General features: G+C 31.2%; 2 protein-coding genes across 2 annotated transcripts; both read left to right on the forward strand.

The window, feature by feature from the left end:
* The first annotated feature begins 2,234 nt into the window (after positions 1-2,234).
* Positions 2,235-7,005, forward strand: LOC140452832 (uncharacterized). The gene is made up of 2 exons (XM_072547164.1): positions 2,235-2,497; positions 2,656-7,005. The coding sequence occupies exon 2, from the start codon at positions 2,920-2,922 to the stop codon at positions 7,003-7,005; it is 4,086 nt and encodes a 1,361-aa protein (XP_072403265.1). The 5' UTR covers positions 2,235-2,497; positions 2,656-2,919.
* Positions 7,006-7,106: 101 nt separating this feature from the next.
* On the forward strand, positions 7,107-8,048 carry LOC140452833 (uncharacterized). Its single transcript, XM_072547165.1, has one exon. It carries the CDS (start codon positions 7,107-7,109, stop codon positions 8,046-8,048), a length of 942 nt encoding a protein of 313 aa, XP_072403266.1.
* The last annotated feature ends 12,479 nt before the right edge of the window (positions 8,049-20,527 follow it).

Below are 20,527 nucleotides of genomic sequence, written 5' to 3' on the forward strand. Positions count from 1 at the left end.
AAGTTTTGCAACAAATCTGGACCTAACCATATATACTCTTTTCTTCCTTCACCTTTTCCTTATTCATCCTCAGTTTCACAAGATACCAATTATCCGAACTCTTCTATAAACTATTTCGAACTAAAAGCTGCACTCAAATCCTATATAAACACAAAAATTAGGGTTTTCTAGAATTATCTTGAAACATTTCTCGACAATTCCTTAGGCACCAACGACCCTCTAAATGAAGCCAGTAAATTTACCACTGACGTACAGCTAACAATATCTACTAAGATAAAAGAAAGATCATTACAAAAAAAATGTTTGTTAAAATCCTTTATAAAAGGTATATAAATTAAGAAACCCAAACGGACTATGTCATGAAGACAAAAGGTTTTCGGAATCCATATTCCATCATCAGTGTCTAGGTGAACATATTTTGAGCCACTAAATATCTGCGTAAAAACCCATTAAAAGGTATATGTTAGAATTTGGTTTACATTATTTAGTCTTATATATTAGGATGTTAAAGTTACCAGTGGATATGATAACATGGCAAATGTTATCATATCCACTGGAATGAAAAAAGTTCAAAATTTGTTTTTGGTAGTTCTATGGGATCTTTTTTTTCCTATCTAAAAAAATTCTTTTTTCTTACTCTTATTTATAATATATATATATATATATATATATATATATATATATATATATATATATATATATATATATATATATTAATATATGTATATATATATATATGTATATATATATAAATATATATATATATATATATATATATATATATATATATATATATATATATATATATATATATATATATATATATATATATATATATATATATATATATATATATATATATATAGATATGATTGGTGTTTAAAGAAAATAATTAAAAGTTATATACTAGAGAATTTTATAAAAATTATTTATGTGAGGGCATTTTTAAGAAATTAGCATATAAAAAGTATTTTTTTATAATTATAATGTTGTAAATATATTTAAGTGAGCCATGTGACTAGGCAACCAACTATACATACTCTCCAAGTGACATTTTAGGTAATAATTGGGAATATAAAGTGGGGTTATAATAATATGTTGTTTAAAATGTGTATTTTATTAAATTAGAGTGTTAGTTACTAATTTAAGTGTATATTCTGATCTGAAAAGCCTAAATGTCAACAAAATTATCAATAGAAAATTAAGGAATTCTCCAGAATGCAGAATTTGACCTTTGTTTACGGTGGAACATTCTGGAATAACGGTTATGTCTGTGGATCGAACATATACTTTTTTCGAGAACATCCATATAGAAGAAATAGAACAAAATCGAATAGGATTTCTTACCAGATGATTCTGGAACATGGAAAAAAAAATAAATACCCGGTGATTTGGATTCAAGATGTCCATTCAGTTAGTCAATCAGTTATGAGTTACAGTTACTATGAGTCCAGTTTAGTATGAAAGTTAATTAGAGTTAGCATGAAATAGAAGTCAGATCAATTATAGTCAGACAGAAGGTCCAATTGTTCAATATAGTGAGTTAAATGAAGATTAAGAAACAGTATAAAGAAAATATTATTGAAGATTAAAAATTATGTAATGTATAAATGGTGATTGGATAATGCAAGAAGTATTAATTGAAAATTAAAATTATATAATATATTTGGTGATTGGATATTGGTATACTGAAAAGAAGAATAAATATAAATGCTGTTTGCTGGTTTGCTTGGTGGTTTATAAATGCTTAAGAAGAAATATATTTTAAATTGGTGGAAGCTGATAATTGGAAAAAGTAATTTCACAAAAACAAGGATAACCGAAGCACGACGACATTGAGTGGTGATTAGAATCTATACAGTGGAAAACAGTTCATTTAGGCATTCAGTGACAGAAAGGTACAAAATTTTGTTAATATAATATAGTTAGTGTCATAACAATTTCAATTTTGAAGATAGTTTGTTTAAATTTTACATTGTCTATAGAATTTAATTAGTTTCATAAGAATTTCAATTTAAATATAGTTTATTTTAAATTTACATTGGCTAGGTTAGATATATATGTGTGTGTTAGTGCCAAAACCGGGCCTGTTTAAAACACGTGACAGCAAGACGAAGGATGCTCCGTTTCTTCCGCGTCCCTTCCCCCGTACTGGTCGCATCGCGTACCGTAAAAGACACAGTCCACTGCCAGCTACTGAAGAACGCAGACATTTATTTACTTTAGAAATTATATCGCATGTATTTTAAGTTTACTACAATAAAAACGTGAAATTCTCAAAGTTTGTACAAATTTATTACCATAAAAGTTGGTTCTTCGATCCAGATTTGATACAAACTAGTGTTTAAACCCGATTTCATATCGGCAAATTGCAACAATTAGATTCGAAGAAGTTCCTACATTTATTCTAACGAACAACTTGAGACGAGACAGCAGTTGACCTTGGCTGGACAAGCGAAGCGGCGATACGTAGAGATCCACAACAGATCCATTACAGGTTAGTGGATAATATTTACGGATAGATAGTGTGTATCACAATTGATTCCCCTTTAACATTTCATTCCTGTTTCTATCTGACAATATTTTTAACGATATTTGCCGGTGTTTATATTTTAATTTGAAATTTTACTTATTCGACTGTTACATTCATCTTAGAAGCAATACCGGCACAGTATTTATTACAATCATACATAGAATTATTAACAATTTTGACATTTCTTTTAAACATAAGATATTATAGCGATATATTTCTATTCTTTTTACTGAAATACATACATACAGGGTGTCGCAATTATACAAATACATATCAATTAACAATTGTTATATTTCCTTTAAACATAAGATATATTATAGCGATATATTTTTATTCCTTTCACTGAAATACATATAGACGGGGTGTCACAATTATACAAATTTAAAATGGCTTGTGCTAAAACTAATCGTACTTCAATTAAATCAAGTCTCACTCGTTTTAGTAATTATTTTAACACTATTAAAGATTTGGAATGTGATGAAATCGATTTATACGAACTACAACGGCGATTAAATAAAGCTGAAACACTGCTAGACGATTTCAACACAGCTCAATCAACTATTGAAGCAGAAGATAAGAACTATGATGCTAATTGTGATGCTCATTCTCGCGAGAGGGAGAAATTTGAAAACGATTATTACAAAATCATTGCAGCCACCAAAAAACTAACGAATTCCTTCATGAACACAAATAAAGTTGATAATAATGATAGTACTAGCTCTTCAGAAAGTAACTTCTCAAACATTCGCTTGCCTCAGTTATCCCTTCCTAGTTTTGACGGGTCCTTTGATCAGTGGCTTTTCTTTAGAGATAGTTTCACATCCATTAGACACGAAAATTCGTCTATGTCTAAAGTACAGAAATTTCACTACCTGCGGCTTTCCCTACAAGGAAAAGCAGCAGACAAGGTCAAATCATTACAATTGTGTGACGCGAATTATGACATTGCTTGGAAGCTACTTAAAGATCGATTTGAAGACAAACAATTTCTTATTAAAAATCACATTAAGGCTCTTTTTGATTTACCCACTCTAACAAAAGAATCTTATTACGGCTTAACATCAATTCGCGACGGAATCGAGAAGAACTTGAACGCATTAGAAGTGCTACAACGGCCTACTGAACATTGCGATGATTTAATCATATACCTTATCACTAATAAATTCGATAACACTACTAAACGAGCTTGGGAATCGCGCACTGATGCTAGAAACATCCCAACCTTACAACATTTACTTACTTTCCTGGAAGAGCGCTGTCGTATTCTATCCTCAATAACTCAACATCAGGACGACACTGCATCGAAACAGCCACATAGGCAAACACGATCATTTGTTTCTACCACTACAACCAATTGTACTTTATGCAATGCAAGTCACAGTTTGTACACCTGTGACAAATTTTTGAAACTAACACCTCTTGAAAAATTAAATACTGCGAAACGTTTGAGATTATGTATCAACTGCCTAGGTACTAATCATGTAACACGAAACTGCAAATCTTCTGGTTGCAGAAAATGTGGGAAAGTACACCACACTTTACTTCATTTTCAGAATAATGACAAGGAGCAGATCCAAGCTACACAGAGCACGTCAAAAAACAACACTGGATCTATTCCTAGCACACCGAATGAGATTGTCAGCTTGACAAGTAGTATTTCTTCACCACCTCAGACACTCCTTTCAACTGCTTGTATTACGGTGTTTGACAACGTCAACAATCCACATCAGTGTAGAGTGCTTCTTGATAGTGGAAGCCAAATAAACTTCATTTCTGAGAAACTTTCCAATATTCTACAATTGCCTAAAACTCAAATTGATACTTCCATATCCGGGATAAATCAACTGCAAACTAAGGTTACATACTCCATTTCTTTACTTTTCAAATCCAACATTAACAATTTTCAAAGACGTATAACTTGTGTTGTCTTAACTCGCATTACAGATAACTTGCCTTCCTTGCCAATTAGTACTGACAAACTACGCATTCCAGAAAATATTAGTTTGGCTGATTCTGAGTTTAACAAACCTGCTCCTATTGACTTACTGATAGGAGCAGATATATTCTGGGATCTAATAAGCATAGGGCAAATTAAACTGGGTCGTAGTCTACCCATCCTACAAAAAACCAAGTTAGGTTGGCTAATATCTGGACCTATACACACCAAAACCAACACATATACAAGTTTACACTGTTCTGCAACAAACAACTTGGATACACAACTTTCCAAATTTTGGGAAATAGAAGAATATCCAAAAACTGCATTTCTTTCTGACGAAGAAAACTACTGTGAACAACATTTCAAAGAAAATGTAACTCAAGACGCAGATGGACGTTTTATCGTCACAATTCCACTCAAAAAATCAATTTCTGAACTTGGAGATTCCAGAACTGCAGCAACTAACAGATTTTTTACATTGGAGCATAAATTGCTTAAAAACAATGATATGCGGTTAAAATACCATCAATTCATTAAGGAATACATTGATCTTGGGCACATGTCTTTGGCTGAAGATCAAGATGACAAAAACGGTTTCTTTCTTCCACATCATTGTGTGCTTAAGGCTGAATCTACTACTACACAACTTCGTGTCGTTTTTGATGGTTCAGCTAAAAGTTCGACCGGTGTTTCACTTAACGACCTTATGATGGTCGGTCCAAACATACAAGACAACTTATTTTACATATTATTGCGCTTTAGAAAACACAACTACGTCTTGAGCGCGGACGTAGAAAAAATGTATCGTCAGGTACTGGTACAAGAATCTCAACGCAACCTTCAAAAGATTCTATGGCGTTTTAACGCTAATGATAGCATTCTAGTATACACCTTAAACACTGTGACATACGGATTAGCTTCTGCCTCGTTTCTTGCCATTAGATCACTTCAAGAAGTCGCTCATAGAAACATGAATAGTTTTCCTAAAATATCTAATATCATTTTACACGATTTTTATGTTGACGATCTCCTAACAGGTGCAGAAACTGTAAATGAAATCATACAAATTAAAGAACAAATCACTAGTCTACTTCTACGTCACGGATTTCCATTGAGAAAATGGATCTCAAATGATCCAGCCTCATTGTCAAATTCCAACCAAACCCCTTTGCACATTGGTGAAGGTGACCAAACCAAAACACTTGGTTTACTTTGGAATCCCAACGTCGATTGCCTACAATACTCGATCAGTGGATTAACTCCTCCTTTCAGAATTACAAAAAGACAAATCTTGTCATCAACTGCACAGATTTTCGACCCTCTTGGACTTCTATCACCAGTCACTGTCACTGCTAAAATCATACTCCAAGAGCTTTGGAAGCTCAAAATATCATGGGATGAAACTGTACCTGCTGACTTATACACGACTTGGTCTAAATATCATTCTCAATTACAATTACTTAACTCTATTAAAATACCACGACAAGTGTCTTGTCCAAACCCAACCTCAGTGGAACTGCACGGGTTTTGCGATGCTTCGCAGCACGCCTACGGTGCATCAATATACATACGTTGCTGTGATACATTGGGAAGTTTTACTTCCAACTTGTACTGTGCCAAAACACGGGTCGCTCCCCTCAAAACTTTAACTATTCCACGATTGGAGCTTTCTGGCGCTGTTTTACTGGCACAACTTGTTAGCAAAGTAACTTCTTATTGTGAGTTTGATTTCCAAAACATTTACTACTGGATTGATTCCACAATATGTCTATCATGGATCAATTCATCCCCACATATATTGAAGACCTTTGTCGCTAACAGAGTGGCAACCATTCAGCAACTGTCGAATGTCACTTCATGGTGTTATGTAAATACTAAGGACAATCCTGCAGATTTACTGACACGTGGTATGACACCTTCTAACTTAGCTTCCTCAAATTTTTGGTTTCATGGACCTTCTTGGTTGATTCAAACTGAATCTCAATGGCCAACTAACAATACTCAACAATCTTCTATGATTCTTACTGAAAACCTTCCTGAAGTTCGAAACACGAACTTTTCTCTTATCAACATTGTCAACATATTCGACACTTACATTATTGAGTTGATCAACAAACATTCTTCATTCTTTAAATTACAGCGTATATTCGCTTATGTTTTAAGATATATGAACAATCTTAGAATTCATGAGATCTCCTCTAGACAGCTTGGTCCTCTAACGGTCGTTGAACAGCATCAAGCGCTTTTCTTTTTGATTCGTGCGGTACAGCGTTACCATTTATCTGAAGAATATCACCAGTTATCTTCTTCTAAACCTCTTAATCGAAGGAGTAAATTATTATCCCTACATCCCTTCTTCGACACCACACACAAGGTAATACGTGTTGGAGGTCGACTACAACACTCCAATTTTGATTTGGATAAAAGACATCCAATTATTCTCCCTTCAAAATGTCACCTTACAATTATCATAGCACGCTCTGAACATATTAGACTTTTACACACTGACCACAAGCTCTCTTATCAGTTCTGAGAGAGAGATTTTGGCCTCTAGGAGGACGCAACCTGGTGAAACGTGTGGTTCGCGAATGCATACAATGTTTTAAGGTAAACCCCAAACCTGAATCACACCTCATGGGAAATCTTCCTGCTTCTCGCGTCACTCCTTCTAGGCCTTTCTCGATAACTGGTTTAGACTATGGTGGCCCATTCCTACTACGTGATCGTAAAGGTAGAAATTTCAAAACAACTAGAGCTTACATTTCACTTTTCGTGTGCTTCGCCACAAAGGCTGTGCACTTAGAGTTAGTCAGTGATCTCACAACTGAGTGCTTCCTGGCATGTCTACGTCGTTTCACTTCGAGACGTGGTAAATGCAATGAAATACATTCTGACAATGCGACTACATTCGTAGGAGCTAACAACGAATTAAACAAATTTCTTTCTTGTAACGCGAATAGCATCGCAAATGGTTTATCACAAGATGGTATTCAGTGGAAGTTTATACCTCCCAAATCTCCTCACTTCGGGGGCATTTGGGAGGCTGGAATTAAATCTACAAAACAACATTTAAAAAGGGTACTGGGCAATGCTTCATTAACTTTTGAAGAATTTAATACAGTATTGTGTCAGATAGAAGACTGCCTCAATTCCCGTCCTCTTTGTCCTCTTTCACACGATCCCAATGATCTAACTCCTCTCACACCCGCACACTTTCTGATTGGAGACAACCTGATGGCGCCACCCGATCGCCAGTTACATGATGTGGCTGAAAACCGACTTTCAAGGTTTCAACGACTACAATCTATGGTGCAGCATTTTTGGACCAGGTGGTCCAAGGAATATGTATCCTCCTTACAAGCCCGTCTCAAATGGAAGACAAATTTTCCACAATTAATCAACGTTGGCGCTATGGTCCTCATTAAAGAAGATGGAGTCCCACCACTAAAATGGAAATTAGGACGAATTTCCAAACTACACACTGGCGATGATCAAGTCATTCGTGCCGTCACCGTAAAGACTGCTACCAGTGAATTGAAACGTGCCGTGACCAAAATTTGTGTTTTGCCGAACTAGGTTATTTTCTTTCGAACCCCTACAGTGCTTCAAGGCCGGGACTCTATGTTAGTGCCAAAACCGGGCCTGTTTAAAACACGTGACAGCAAGACGAAGGATGCTCCGTTTCTTCCGCGTCCCTCCCCCCGTACCGGTCGCATCGCGTACCGTAAAAGACACAGTCCACTGCCAGCTACTGAAGAACGCAGACATTCATTTACTTTAGAAATTATATCGCATGTATTTTAAGTTTACTACAATAAAAACGTGAAATTCTCAAAGTTTGTACAAATTTATTACCAGTGTGTTTCATAATAGATATAATAAAGATAATTTAAAAAAGTACTTACAAACTAATTCTTTGAGAACCGCGATAAAATCCTATATTATTAAAAAATACTCATTGCTCATCATTAACAAACAAAACATCATAAAAATTTGGCGCCCAACGAGTCGCTCTCTATTTAAAAGAATTAGTTTGGGAAGATAAGTGCTCTCATATAAATAAATTAATTATCAGTAGAAAGAAAAAATTATAGATTTTATTTTAATTATATTTAAACAAGTAAAGTCTTAAAATGTCTCAAGGAAAGAAAGGTACAAGAAGCAAAAAGAATGAAGAAGATTTGGAAGTAGAAACACAACCTATACAAGAGGAGAGTTTAGTTCAAGTTCCACAAGATACTGCAGAAATGAATCCAGAAAGAGAGAAAAATGTCAATATGGCAGCTTTGATGTCATTAATGATGCAGATGAACAAGACAATAGAAGAGAATACTAAAAAAATGGAACAAAAAATGGAAGAGAATACGAAAAAAATGGAAGAGAATTCAAAAGAAGCCAAAGAAGACATGAAAAAAATAGAACAAAAAATGGAACAGAATTTAAAAGAAGTCAAAGAAGACATGAAAAAAATGGAACAGAAATTGAAAGAGAATTATAGAAAATTAGAAAAGAAAATAGAAGATAATAATAATAAAATTGTAAAACAAATGGAAAAACAAATGGATAAAAAACTTGAAACTGCAGAGAAAAAAGTAGCAAATGAAATAAAAAGTATACGGAATGACTACAAGAAAAGTATAGACAATGAGAGGACAGAAGTAAATAGGATTATTCAAGATAATAAAATAGATATAGAACAGAAAATAGAGTTGCAGAAATGTAACTTAGAAGTAAAAATTAATGAAGACATGAGAAACACAGAAGAAAAATTAGACGATATACAACAAAATATCCAAATAAATAGTAATCAAATAAGAAATGTGGAACAGAGAATAGATGATATTTCACAAATGGGAGACCTTACTTAAATTTAACAAATGAGACTGGGATTAAATTCACTGGTAAAATAAAAAATTTGCATCCTAGAGTATACATAAACAGTTTAAAACATAAATTAAGATTAGTGAATAATATTAATGATATTAAAGATTATATTATTAGAGTGACATTAAATGACAATGCAGCAACTTGGTTTGCTAGTATTGAAAATGATTTAGATAATTTTCAAACATTTGAAAATAAATTTTTAAATTATTATTGGGGTGAATTAGAGCAAGCAAAGTTTAGAGAAATTCTATATTTTGGAATGTATAATCACAATTTAAAATCAAATATGGTAGATTATGCATTGAAACTGATAACAGTTGCAAAATATTTAGAACCACCACTTAGAGAGGATGAAACACTCTTAAATGTATCTAGACATTTTGATGCTGATGTTGTGCAAACAATAACTGTACGAAATATTCAAACAATAGATAGTTTTATTAATTTTATTCAAAGAATACAAAGAGGCAATATGACAAGTAATAATAACAACAGAAAAAATAATAATAACTTTCAATATAATAAAAATGATAATCAACAATATAGACAATCATATAATAATTATAGATATGGTGATAGTTTACAAAATTTTAATTATAATAACAGTAATCAAAATAGACAAAACTTTAATAACAATACTAGTTATAATAGACAAAATTTTAATAACAATACTAATTATAATAGACAAGATTTTAACAATAGAAGAAATACAGAGCGGCCTAACTATAACAGACAGGTAAATTGTGTACGAAGGAATAGAAGCTGCGAAGACAGGGAACGAAATAGTACAAGGCAAGAAAATGTGAGTAGAAGTCATAGTAGGGAAAGACCTAGGACATCAGATCCAAGTGGTCAGATACAATCTGACAATTCTAATAATCAAAATTTTGTTCAGTAAACTTTCTGAATTACAAGTTAGGCCATTGCTATTATGAAAAACCTTCTGAATTTATTTCTTTAGATGAAGATAAAATTATTGAATCTATTAATATAATTTATATAAATGCTTTGGCCAAAAATAAAATGATTAAGATTATGATAGATACTGGTTCAGAAAGTACTTTAGTCTCGGAGAATTTTATTTTTAATACATTAAAACTATCAGATATAATAAAGATTCCAAAAATTAAAATTGTTGGTGCAAATAATAAAAAGTTGGGTGAAATTGATAAATTAACCAATTTTAAAATTAATATTCTTAATAAAGAAATTAATATGCAAGGATTTATTGTCAAGGATTTATGTGTTGATATATTAATGGGAAATGATGAATTGGAAAAGAAGAAAGTAAAGATAGATTTTGAAGAAAAAATGGTAACTTTGGAATGGCAAATAATTAAATTTATGCAGAAAGATGAGGTGGAAGAAGGAATAAGAGTTGATAGGATATTATTAAAAGAAAATAATGATGTTTATGAAGAAGAAATGTATTTTGATGATAGGGAAATGTCCCAAAAGAATGTAAAGAATAATTATTGTAGTGAATATTTAAGGAATAGAAATTTTAAGCAGATGGATGCCTACGAGGTGGAGTGCGTAAAATTGGAAGCAAGGAATAATGAGTACATAATGAAGAATAATTTTATTTGTAAAGAAGAAGATATGATAAAATTTTAAATTGCCCTGAAGCATATAAATCAATAGTCGTTTCCATATTGCAGCAACACAAAGGACTTGTCAATAAAGAAAATAGAATTGCACAAAATTATATCCATAGTATAAAAGTTAAAGAAGAAAAAGATTTTAAAACAAAATCATACCCAATACCATATTAATACAGAGAAGAAGTAAACAGAACGATTAATAATATGTTAGAAGATGGAATCATTGAGAAGGCAGATACACGTTTTATAAACCCTATAGTAGTAGTACGTAAAAGATCAGGTGAAATCAGGTTATGTTTGGATGCAAGGAATATTAACAAGATTACTGAAAAACAATTTGAAGCACCAATGAGTATAGATGGAATACTAGGAAGAATTTAGAAGATTTACAGCATAGTTTTTGGTTAATACCTCTAGAAAGAAAAAGTAGACAGTATACAGGATTTCAGATAGATAAAGTAGTATATCAATTCAAAGTAGTACCATTTGGACTTCAATCATCTTGCAGTGCTCTATGTAGAAGTCTTCATGATATTTTGGATCGATATTAACATTTTGTAATTCACTACATTGATGATATATTAATTTTTTCTAAAACTGATTAAGATCATGAGAAACACCTAAAAATTATAATCAACAGATTAGGCAAAGTTGCACTAAAAATAAATCAAGAAAAATGTACATTTTTTCAAAAAGAAGTAATATATCTAGGTTATAAACTTAATACTAAGGGAATTGAAATGGATCCAGAACGGACACAGGTCATTCAGGAATATAAAACACCACACAATTTAAGAACTTTAAGAGGATTTATTGGAATAATTAATTATTATAAAAGGATGATACCAGATCTAAGTATAAAAGAAATTCCATTACTTGAACTACTGAAAAAAGGTGTAAAATGGAGATGGGATCAGAGAAGAAAACTAGCATTCCAAGAAATCAAAAACATTTTTCTGTCAAATTTAAAAATATATCACCCAGACTACACAAAGCCATTCATATTAAGAACAGATGCATCAATATAGAGATTTTCAGGGGTATTATTACAAATACATGATGGGGTCGAATACACAATACAATTCATTTCAAGAATTACAAAGCCACATGAAAAGGGTTACTCAGTTTCAGAATTAGAACTAGCAAGTATTATACACTGTGTCACAAAATTAAGATTTTACTTGTTGGGTAATGAATTTACAATAGAAACAGATCACCAAGTTTTAACATCTATATTAAATAACAAATATGGAAACAGTAGAATACATCGGTGGAGTCTAATATTGAGTGAATACTCCTTTGAAATCAAATTCATTTCTGGAAAATCCAATATAGTGGCAGATGCTTTATCAAGGTTAGAAAATACATCACAAAAAGGGCAGCGAACAATAAAAATTGGATTAAATCAATTAGTAGAAAGTACTGGATTATATTCTAAAGAAAAAATTATAAGAGATCAGATCAATTTGAGTGAAAAACAAAAAGTCCTTAAGAAAGATGGAGTTTATTATAAAATAATAAATGGCATAGAAGTATATGTAATAACTAGAACTTTAGCAAAGAAAATATTGAAAAATTTATATAACAATTACATGCATATTGGTTCAAGAAAGCTATGGATGCTATTTAGGGACAATTATTTTGCAAATAATGACATAAGTATATCAAAAGAAATTACTACCCAATGCCAAATATGTCAAATAAACAAAGAAAAGAATTTCAAAAACCAGAACACATAATAGATCTAATGTTGTATATGAAAAACTAAATACAGTGTCCATGGATTTTATCTCAAATTTAGTTCCAAGTCCAACAGGAAAAAAGCATATACTAGTGATAGTTGATTTATATACAAAATTTATTAAACTATATCCCTGCTCAAGAACAAATGTTAAAACATTGAAATTATATATTAATCAATTTTTCTAAGAAATAGGACCATTTAGAAATTGCATAATAGATAATGCTACATATTTTAACAACCAAAAATTTCGGGCATTTTGTGAGAAAAAGGGAATCAACATTCATTTTACAAGTATCAGACATTCTCAGGCAAATCCTGCAGAAAGATATATTAAAGAAGTTATAAAATATTTAAGAATAGTGTGCCAGAATCAATATGAAACGTGGCAGCAACATATACCACAAGTAGAATATTTTTTAAATAATACACATAATTTAAATACAGAGGAAGTACCAGAATATTTAATGTTTGGCCATATAGGAAACAGAAAATGGATTAGTGAATATAATCAGGATATGAACAAGTAATGCAGAAAGTGAATAAATGAATTAGGAGGAAAGCTGAAAAATATATCAGAAGACAAAATCGAAAAATAAAAAAACCAATCACATTTCAAAAAGGAGATAAAGTGTTAATTCGTTCACTTAGAAAAAGTAATGTTAAAGAAAACCGTTGTAAGAAATTACAACCAATGTTTGAAGGTCCATACAGAATTGAAAATCAGAATGGACTAAATAGTTATGTGCAGGGATGGGCGGTGTCGATAATGTCATGTCGACAATTCGATTGTCGACATGTCGACAATCATGTCGATGTCGAGTGATTTAAAGTTGTTGCCAATGTCGACAATGTCGAGTATGTCGACAATTAGCAAACGATCAGAATGACGTTCCGTGCGCACTAATTTGAAATTTTAGGTTAATCTGGCTGCGCTGACTTATTGAAAAAGTATGCATTAATGTTTCAACAAGTTGCAAAGAGACCAAATAATCTCAAACTTTTGAAACTTTTAACCTCACTATTAACTTGCGATTGTCAAATTCATAGGATATTCCATAATTGTTTGATTGCAGGTTTTTCAAGTGTAAATGAATTTTAAATAGAATCATATAGAGACAATTTATTATGTGCAAACCTCATGATAGAGTAATGCAATGTAATGAATCTAAAATATTACCATATAGATGCAAAACCAGAAAAAACCAGCAAAACAAATTTTCATAGATTTTTAATTTTCTATCGTTACTCGTAAACTCGTAACATTTACAGAAAGGTTTAAAAAAATTAAAAAGAAACGTAAACCTAAACGTCAGTAAACGAGGTAAGATTCAAAACCACAATCAAACATATCTCAGTACATTGAAACCTTACCTTGTTTCCTAACATTTCGTTTACTTTTTTTTAAATTTTACTAACTCTTTATTATAATAATTATAGTATAATAATTACTGAAACAGTGTTGAATCTCTTCGTGCTTTGGCAGAGACTGCATAATAAAAACATTACAACATTTTGCGGTTTTGCTAATTTTTAACCAAAGAAAACATTTAACCAATAATACATCAAATAGTTGTACTTTCCCCGTCCATATCTACAATTTCTTCCTCGTCCAGGTCATAACTATTTTTATCAGGATACTCTCCCTTTAATGAAACATAAATATGTACCAATTTCTTGGAATTAGTGAACGTTAATCTATTTCTTATCAGACTGTGAATGTGTCCCCAATTTGAAAAGAGTCTCTCGATTTGAGCTGAGGAGGCTGGCATTTTTAGAAGTCTGAGAGCCATTTTAGCAAGAATTGGGCATTCCAGTTTGACCACTCGCCAAAATACTAGAGGCTTTTCAACTCCTTTTTCTAAAGGTGTTGAGAATATTCCTGAAATTGTAAACCTAATATATTAAAAATCAAAAGAGCGATAATTTTGTCTGAAAGACTTACCCGATTTAGTGTTAAACTTGTCCCATTCTTCTATGCCCTGATTGCACAACTTTCTGAGTAAGAACTGAGTTATTATACCAGTGTGCTCTGACGTAAGCTTGAAATTTTCATATTTCGGATGCAGATAGTACGCAGTTAATGCGTACACGTTTAACGCCATTTGTTGTCTGTGTTTCAATTTTTCTTTAAGGTTATCTGGCAGATTCAAATTGAGCCACAGATGAACGGCATCTGCTACAGATGTGTCAGATTTCTGACAAACATTGATCAGATTACAAATGGGTTCATAAATTTCTATGTTCTTTTGAATCTCATCCACAAATTCATCGTTGAAGATTAATTCCTTGACTTTCGGCTTAATCTTTTTTTTTCGTTACAGCGGCTACTTGTTTCATATATACCAGATTTTCTAGGAGACTTTTGAAAGAATCTCGGTAAGAGCACCATCTTGTTTCGGCCGGCAATTTGATTCTGTGCCCTCCCTTATCAACTATCATTTTTTCTAAATCTGGTTGCTTAAATTCTTTGAGGACAATGACCACATTGTCGACTAACTTTTTATCCAGCACGTCTTTGGCTAAAAGGTTGCCGGTGTGGCTACTGCACGTAGAGTGCCACATGTTGTGCTTGAGGAGGGATCCCATTTTAATCATTGCACTAGCATTATCCGAAACTATATCGTACGCATCTACATCGTATTTTTCTTTTGCAATTTTTTTAGATTCTGTTATTATTTCGGCAAGTTTTTCTCCAGTCTCAGACTCCGTGGTTAAATCCCAAGCATCAAGAAAGGTATTTTTTCCGTCTGCACTATGCAACATTGTCACAACCGTTTTAGAATTAGTAGATGAGTTTTTCCAACCGTCACACAAAATGACTGACTCGGTTTCCACTTTTTTACGTGAAATCTCAATACAGTCTTCATAGCACTTATTTAAAAGCGATGTACAAAGTTTTTTCCGGCCAGGAATTTTGTCTAAATAAGCAGGACGGATCGTTTTTATAAAATTTTTAAAGAGAGGTGATTCTACCACAGTAAATGGTAAGTTACAGCCGAATATAAATTTGGCTAGTGCAGTGCTTATCTTCTCCTCTTCATACTCTTGTAATATGTCCATATAGTCGGTGATTTTCTTTGATTTTTTGGCTGGTCTAGCTTGAGATGTAGCGAATAAATTTCTTTTATTCGTGCTTGTGTAGCTTGTGCTGGAGGAAGTTGGAGTACTTAAGTTAGTCAAATTACTACTCTCAGTATCAGTAGTTGATAACATCATATTTTCAACAATACTATGAGTGCCTTAAATTGCTACACCATTGTTTTCTTCCAATTCCAATAAGGCGGCATCGGTATCTAATGAATTTGTTATAATTCCATCTAGCATGTTTTCAGGTGAAGTTCCAGTCACAATAGCTAGCGAACCATCTTCCATAACTTCGTAACTACCGTTCGTTGTATTCTAAAATTCAAAATAAAAAGAAACTCTAAGGTGACTAAATATGAAGAGCGGATCTACGGACACCCTGTATACAGAAGTTGGCATAGATACAGCGTTTTGTACTTAATTCAATAGGCCAATCCGTTTTTTGTCGTAAAATACTAAACTTGGTGTTTTTTAAATGGGACACCCTGTATATACAGATGCAACAACGTGAAAACCTCAGATTACAAATTCTCGGGTGAAAACTGATGCAATTTATGTCCCCTTCCGAATTCGAATTAAATAGTAATCAAGAAATCTACAATAATATATAGTGCGTTATTTTCACTTCTTGCCGTTAGATGGCTATACGGTTTTTGACGCCATGTTTTCTTCAATATACTACTACCGAAATTGTGATCCATGCGTTGTTGAGTTATGCGGCTCCGAACACATTTTACGATTCATTTTTATATTATAGATAAATGTAATTTCAAAAAGTTCCCCCCAAAATTTTTTCTAGATCCGCCCCTACTAAATATGTAGTAGAACATACGTCCTATATACTCACTTGTGGATTAACTGTAGGTGTAAAACCTGTGTCTGAACCAGTATTTTCGTATATCGAAACATGCGACATTTCATTATTGGATTGATTACCATTGCCACGATCTAACTTGCAGACGTTTCTTAAAATGAAAGTACGGGACGAGGTTAGTTATCAGCCGATACAAATATCAATTTCAGAGAATAAATCTCTATAGCTATCCAGCTAAAATTAATTAAAATATTTCTTCTTACCTGTGACTTTGCAATCTTGCTGCAGCTGTATTTTTTATCACATTTCCACATACACAACATTTAGCCGCGTGCTTTCCTTCTATCTTTAATACTTTGAATGATAATATATCATACTTTTTTCCATTATGGACACGTTGCTGACATTGTCGACATTGTCGACATTGTTGACACGTTCTCGACATTGTCGACACGTCTGTGTCAACAATTAAAGTCGACGTGTCGATGCCCATCTCTGGTTATGTGTTAATAGATGCAGAGAATAGACTAAGAGGCATGTTTCATATCAATGACATCTTTAAATATTATGAAGAGAATGAATAATGTTTTCTATACTTTTAACACTAATAATAACAACACTAACAGCTTACTGATATATCCATTTTATTCAATAGACTTGATTTGTTAAATAGATGGTAGATTTCATTATTGTGAATCAATTTGACATCATACTTGTTGTCTTGGTCTTGTACATATGGAAATTATTTTGTACTCTAAAAATCATAATTTGGGGTTAGATACAAAATTGATTCTATAAATGTCTTTCTAATATAATAAAGTGTAAAACTTACCAATTCATATGGATGAAAGCCTGTTGAATGGAAAGAATTCCTAGATTTTGTCTATAAATAAACATAACACAATAATAGATGATTAGATTATATGTTTATTTTTTCATATAGCCTTAACCTCCATTGCTCTATTTGACATGACAGTTTGACATAGACAGCGAACAGGGATGTATTTAATAGAACACATTTTAAATAAAAAAAAAATGAATTATTAATTTATTAAGATATGTGGATAAGAAAATTAATATTTAAAAAAATAATAAGTAAATTATTTATTTTAAATATTATTTTGGGGTATTGATATGATTGGTGTTTAAAGAAAATAATTTATAAGTTATATACTAGAGAATTTTATAAAAATTATTTATGTGAGGGCATTTTTAAGAAATTAGCATAAAAAAGTATTTTTTTATAATTATAATGTTGTAAATATATTTAAGTGAGCCATGTGACTAGGCAACCAACTATACATACTCTCCAAGTGACATTTTAGGTAATAATTGGGAATATAAAGTGGGGTTATAATAATATGTTGTTTAAAATGTGTATTTTATTAAATTAGAGTGTTAGTTACTAATTTAAGTGTATATTCTGATCTGAAAAGCCTAAATGTCAACAAAATTATCAATAGAAAATTAAGGAATTCTCCAGAATGCAGAATTTGACCTTTGTTTACGGTGGAACATTCTGGAATAATGGTTATGTCTGTGGATCGAACATATACTTTTTTCGAGAACATCCATATAGAAGAAATAGAACAAAATCGAATAGGATTTCTTACCAGATGATTCTGGAACATGGAAAAAAAAATAAATACCCGGTGATTTGGATTCAAGATGTCCATTCAGTTAGTCAATCAGTTATGAGTTACAGTTACTATGAGTCCAGTTTAGTATGAAAGTTAATTAGAGTTAGCATGAAATAGAAGTCAAATCAATTATAGTCAGACAGAAGGTCCAATTGTTCAATATAGTGAGTTAAATGAAGATTAAGAAACAGTATAAAGAAAATATTATTGAAGATTAAAAATTATGTAATGTATAAATGGTGATTGGATAATGCAAGAAGTATTAATTAAAAATTAAAATTATATAATATATTTGGTGATTGGATATTGGTATACTGAAAAGAAGAATAAATATAAATGCTGTTTGCTGGTTTGCTTGGTGGTTTATAAATGCTTAAGAAGAAATATATTTTAAATTGGTGGAAGCTGATAATTGGAAAAAGTAATTTCACAACAACAAGGATAACCGAAGCACGAAGACATTGAGTGGTGATTAGAATCTATACAGTGGAAAACAGTTCATTTAGGCATTCAGTGACAGAAAGGTACAAAATTGTGTTAATATAATTTAGTTAGTGTCATAACAATTTCAATTTTGAAGAGAGTTTGTTTAAATTTTACATTGTCTATAGAATTTAATTAGTTTCATAAGAATTTCAATTTAAAGATAGTTTATTTTAAATTTACATTGGCTAGGTTAGATATATATGTGTGTTTCATAATAGATATAATAAAGATAATTTAAAAAAGTACTTACAAACTAATTCTTTGAGAACCGCGATAAAAATCTTATATTATTAAAAAATACTCATTGCTCATCATTCACAAACAAAACATCATATATATATATATATATATATATATATATATATATATATATATATATATATATATATATATATATATTGATACGATTAGGGTTTATAGAAAATAATTTATAAGTTATATACTAGAGAAATTTATAAAAATATATTTATGTGAGGGCAAGTGGGGCATTAAAGGAGACCTAGTGTTAATTCGTTCACTTAGAAAAAGTAATGTTAAAGAAAATCGTTGTAAAAAATTACAACCAATGTTTGAAGGTCCATACATAATTGAAAATCAGAATGGACTAAATAGTTATGTGTTAATAGATGCAGAGAACAGACTAAGAGGCATGTTTCATATCAACGACATTTTTCAATATCATGAAGAGATTGAATAATGATTTCTATACCTTTAACACAAATATAATAACACTAATAACTTACTGATATATCCATTTTATTCAATAGACTTGATTTGTTAAATGGTAGATGGTAGATTTCATTATTTTGAATCAATTTGACATCATACTTTTTGAGTTTTGTATATATGGAAATTAATTTGTACCTTAAAAATCATAATTTGGGTATAGACACAAAATTGATACTATAATTGCTATTAAAATGTCTTTCTAATATAATAAAGTGAAAAAACTTACCAATTTATATTGATGAAAGTTATTTTGAATGGAAATAATTCCTAGATTTTGTCTATAAATAAACAGAACACCATATCGATTATATTTTTAATTAAGGTTAGATTTTATTCTCTGATATCGCATCCATTGTCCCATTTGACATGACAGTTTGACCATAGAATAGCCGAACTGTGCTCCGTTGTTCTCTGCTTTGACATAGACAGCGAACAGGGATGTATTTAACACATTTTAAATAATAAAAAAAAAAAAATTGAATTATTAATTTATTAAATTTAATAAGGTATGAGAAAATTAATATTTAAAAAAATAATAAGTAAATTATTTATTTTAAATATTATTTTGGGGTATTGATACGATTAGGGTTTATAGAAAATAATTTATAAGTTATATACTACATAATATTAGATATTTGGTTGTTTTAAATAAGTTATATACTAGAGAAATTTATAAAAATACATTTATGTGAGGGCATTTTAAGAAATTAGCATATAATAATTGTAAAAAGTTGTATTTTAATGTTGTAAATAGATTTAAGTGAGCCATGTGACTAGGCAACCAACTATACATACTCCAAGTGTCATATTAAGAATTTTTACGAATATAAGTGGGGTTATAATAATATATTGTTTGAATTGTGTATTTTATTAAATTAGAGTGTTAGTTACTAATTTGAATGTTTATTCTGATCTGAAAAGCCTAAATGTCAACAAAATTATCAATGGAACATTAACGAATTCTCCAGAGTGCAGAGTGTGACCATTGTTTACAGTCGAACATTCTGGAATAATGATTATGTCGGTGGATAGAACAGATATTTTTTTCGAGAACATCGATATCGAAG

The sequence above is a fragment of the Diabrotica undecimpunctata genome, chromosome 11 (assembly GCF_040954645.1).
Source record: "Diabrotica undecimpunctata isolate CICGRU chromosome 11, icDiaUnde3, whole genome shotgun sequence".
Taxonomy (NCBI): Eukaryota; Metazoa; Arthropoda; class Insecta; order Coleoptera; family Chrysomelidae; genus Diabrotica; species Diabrotica undecimpunctata.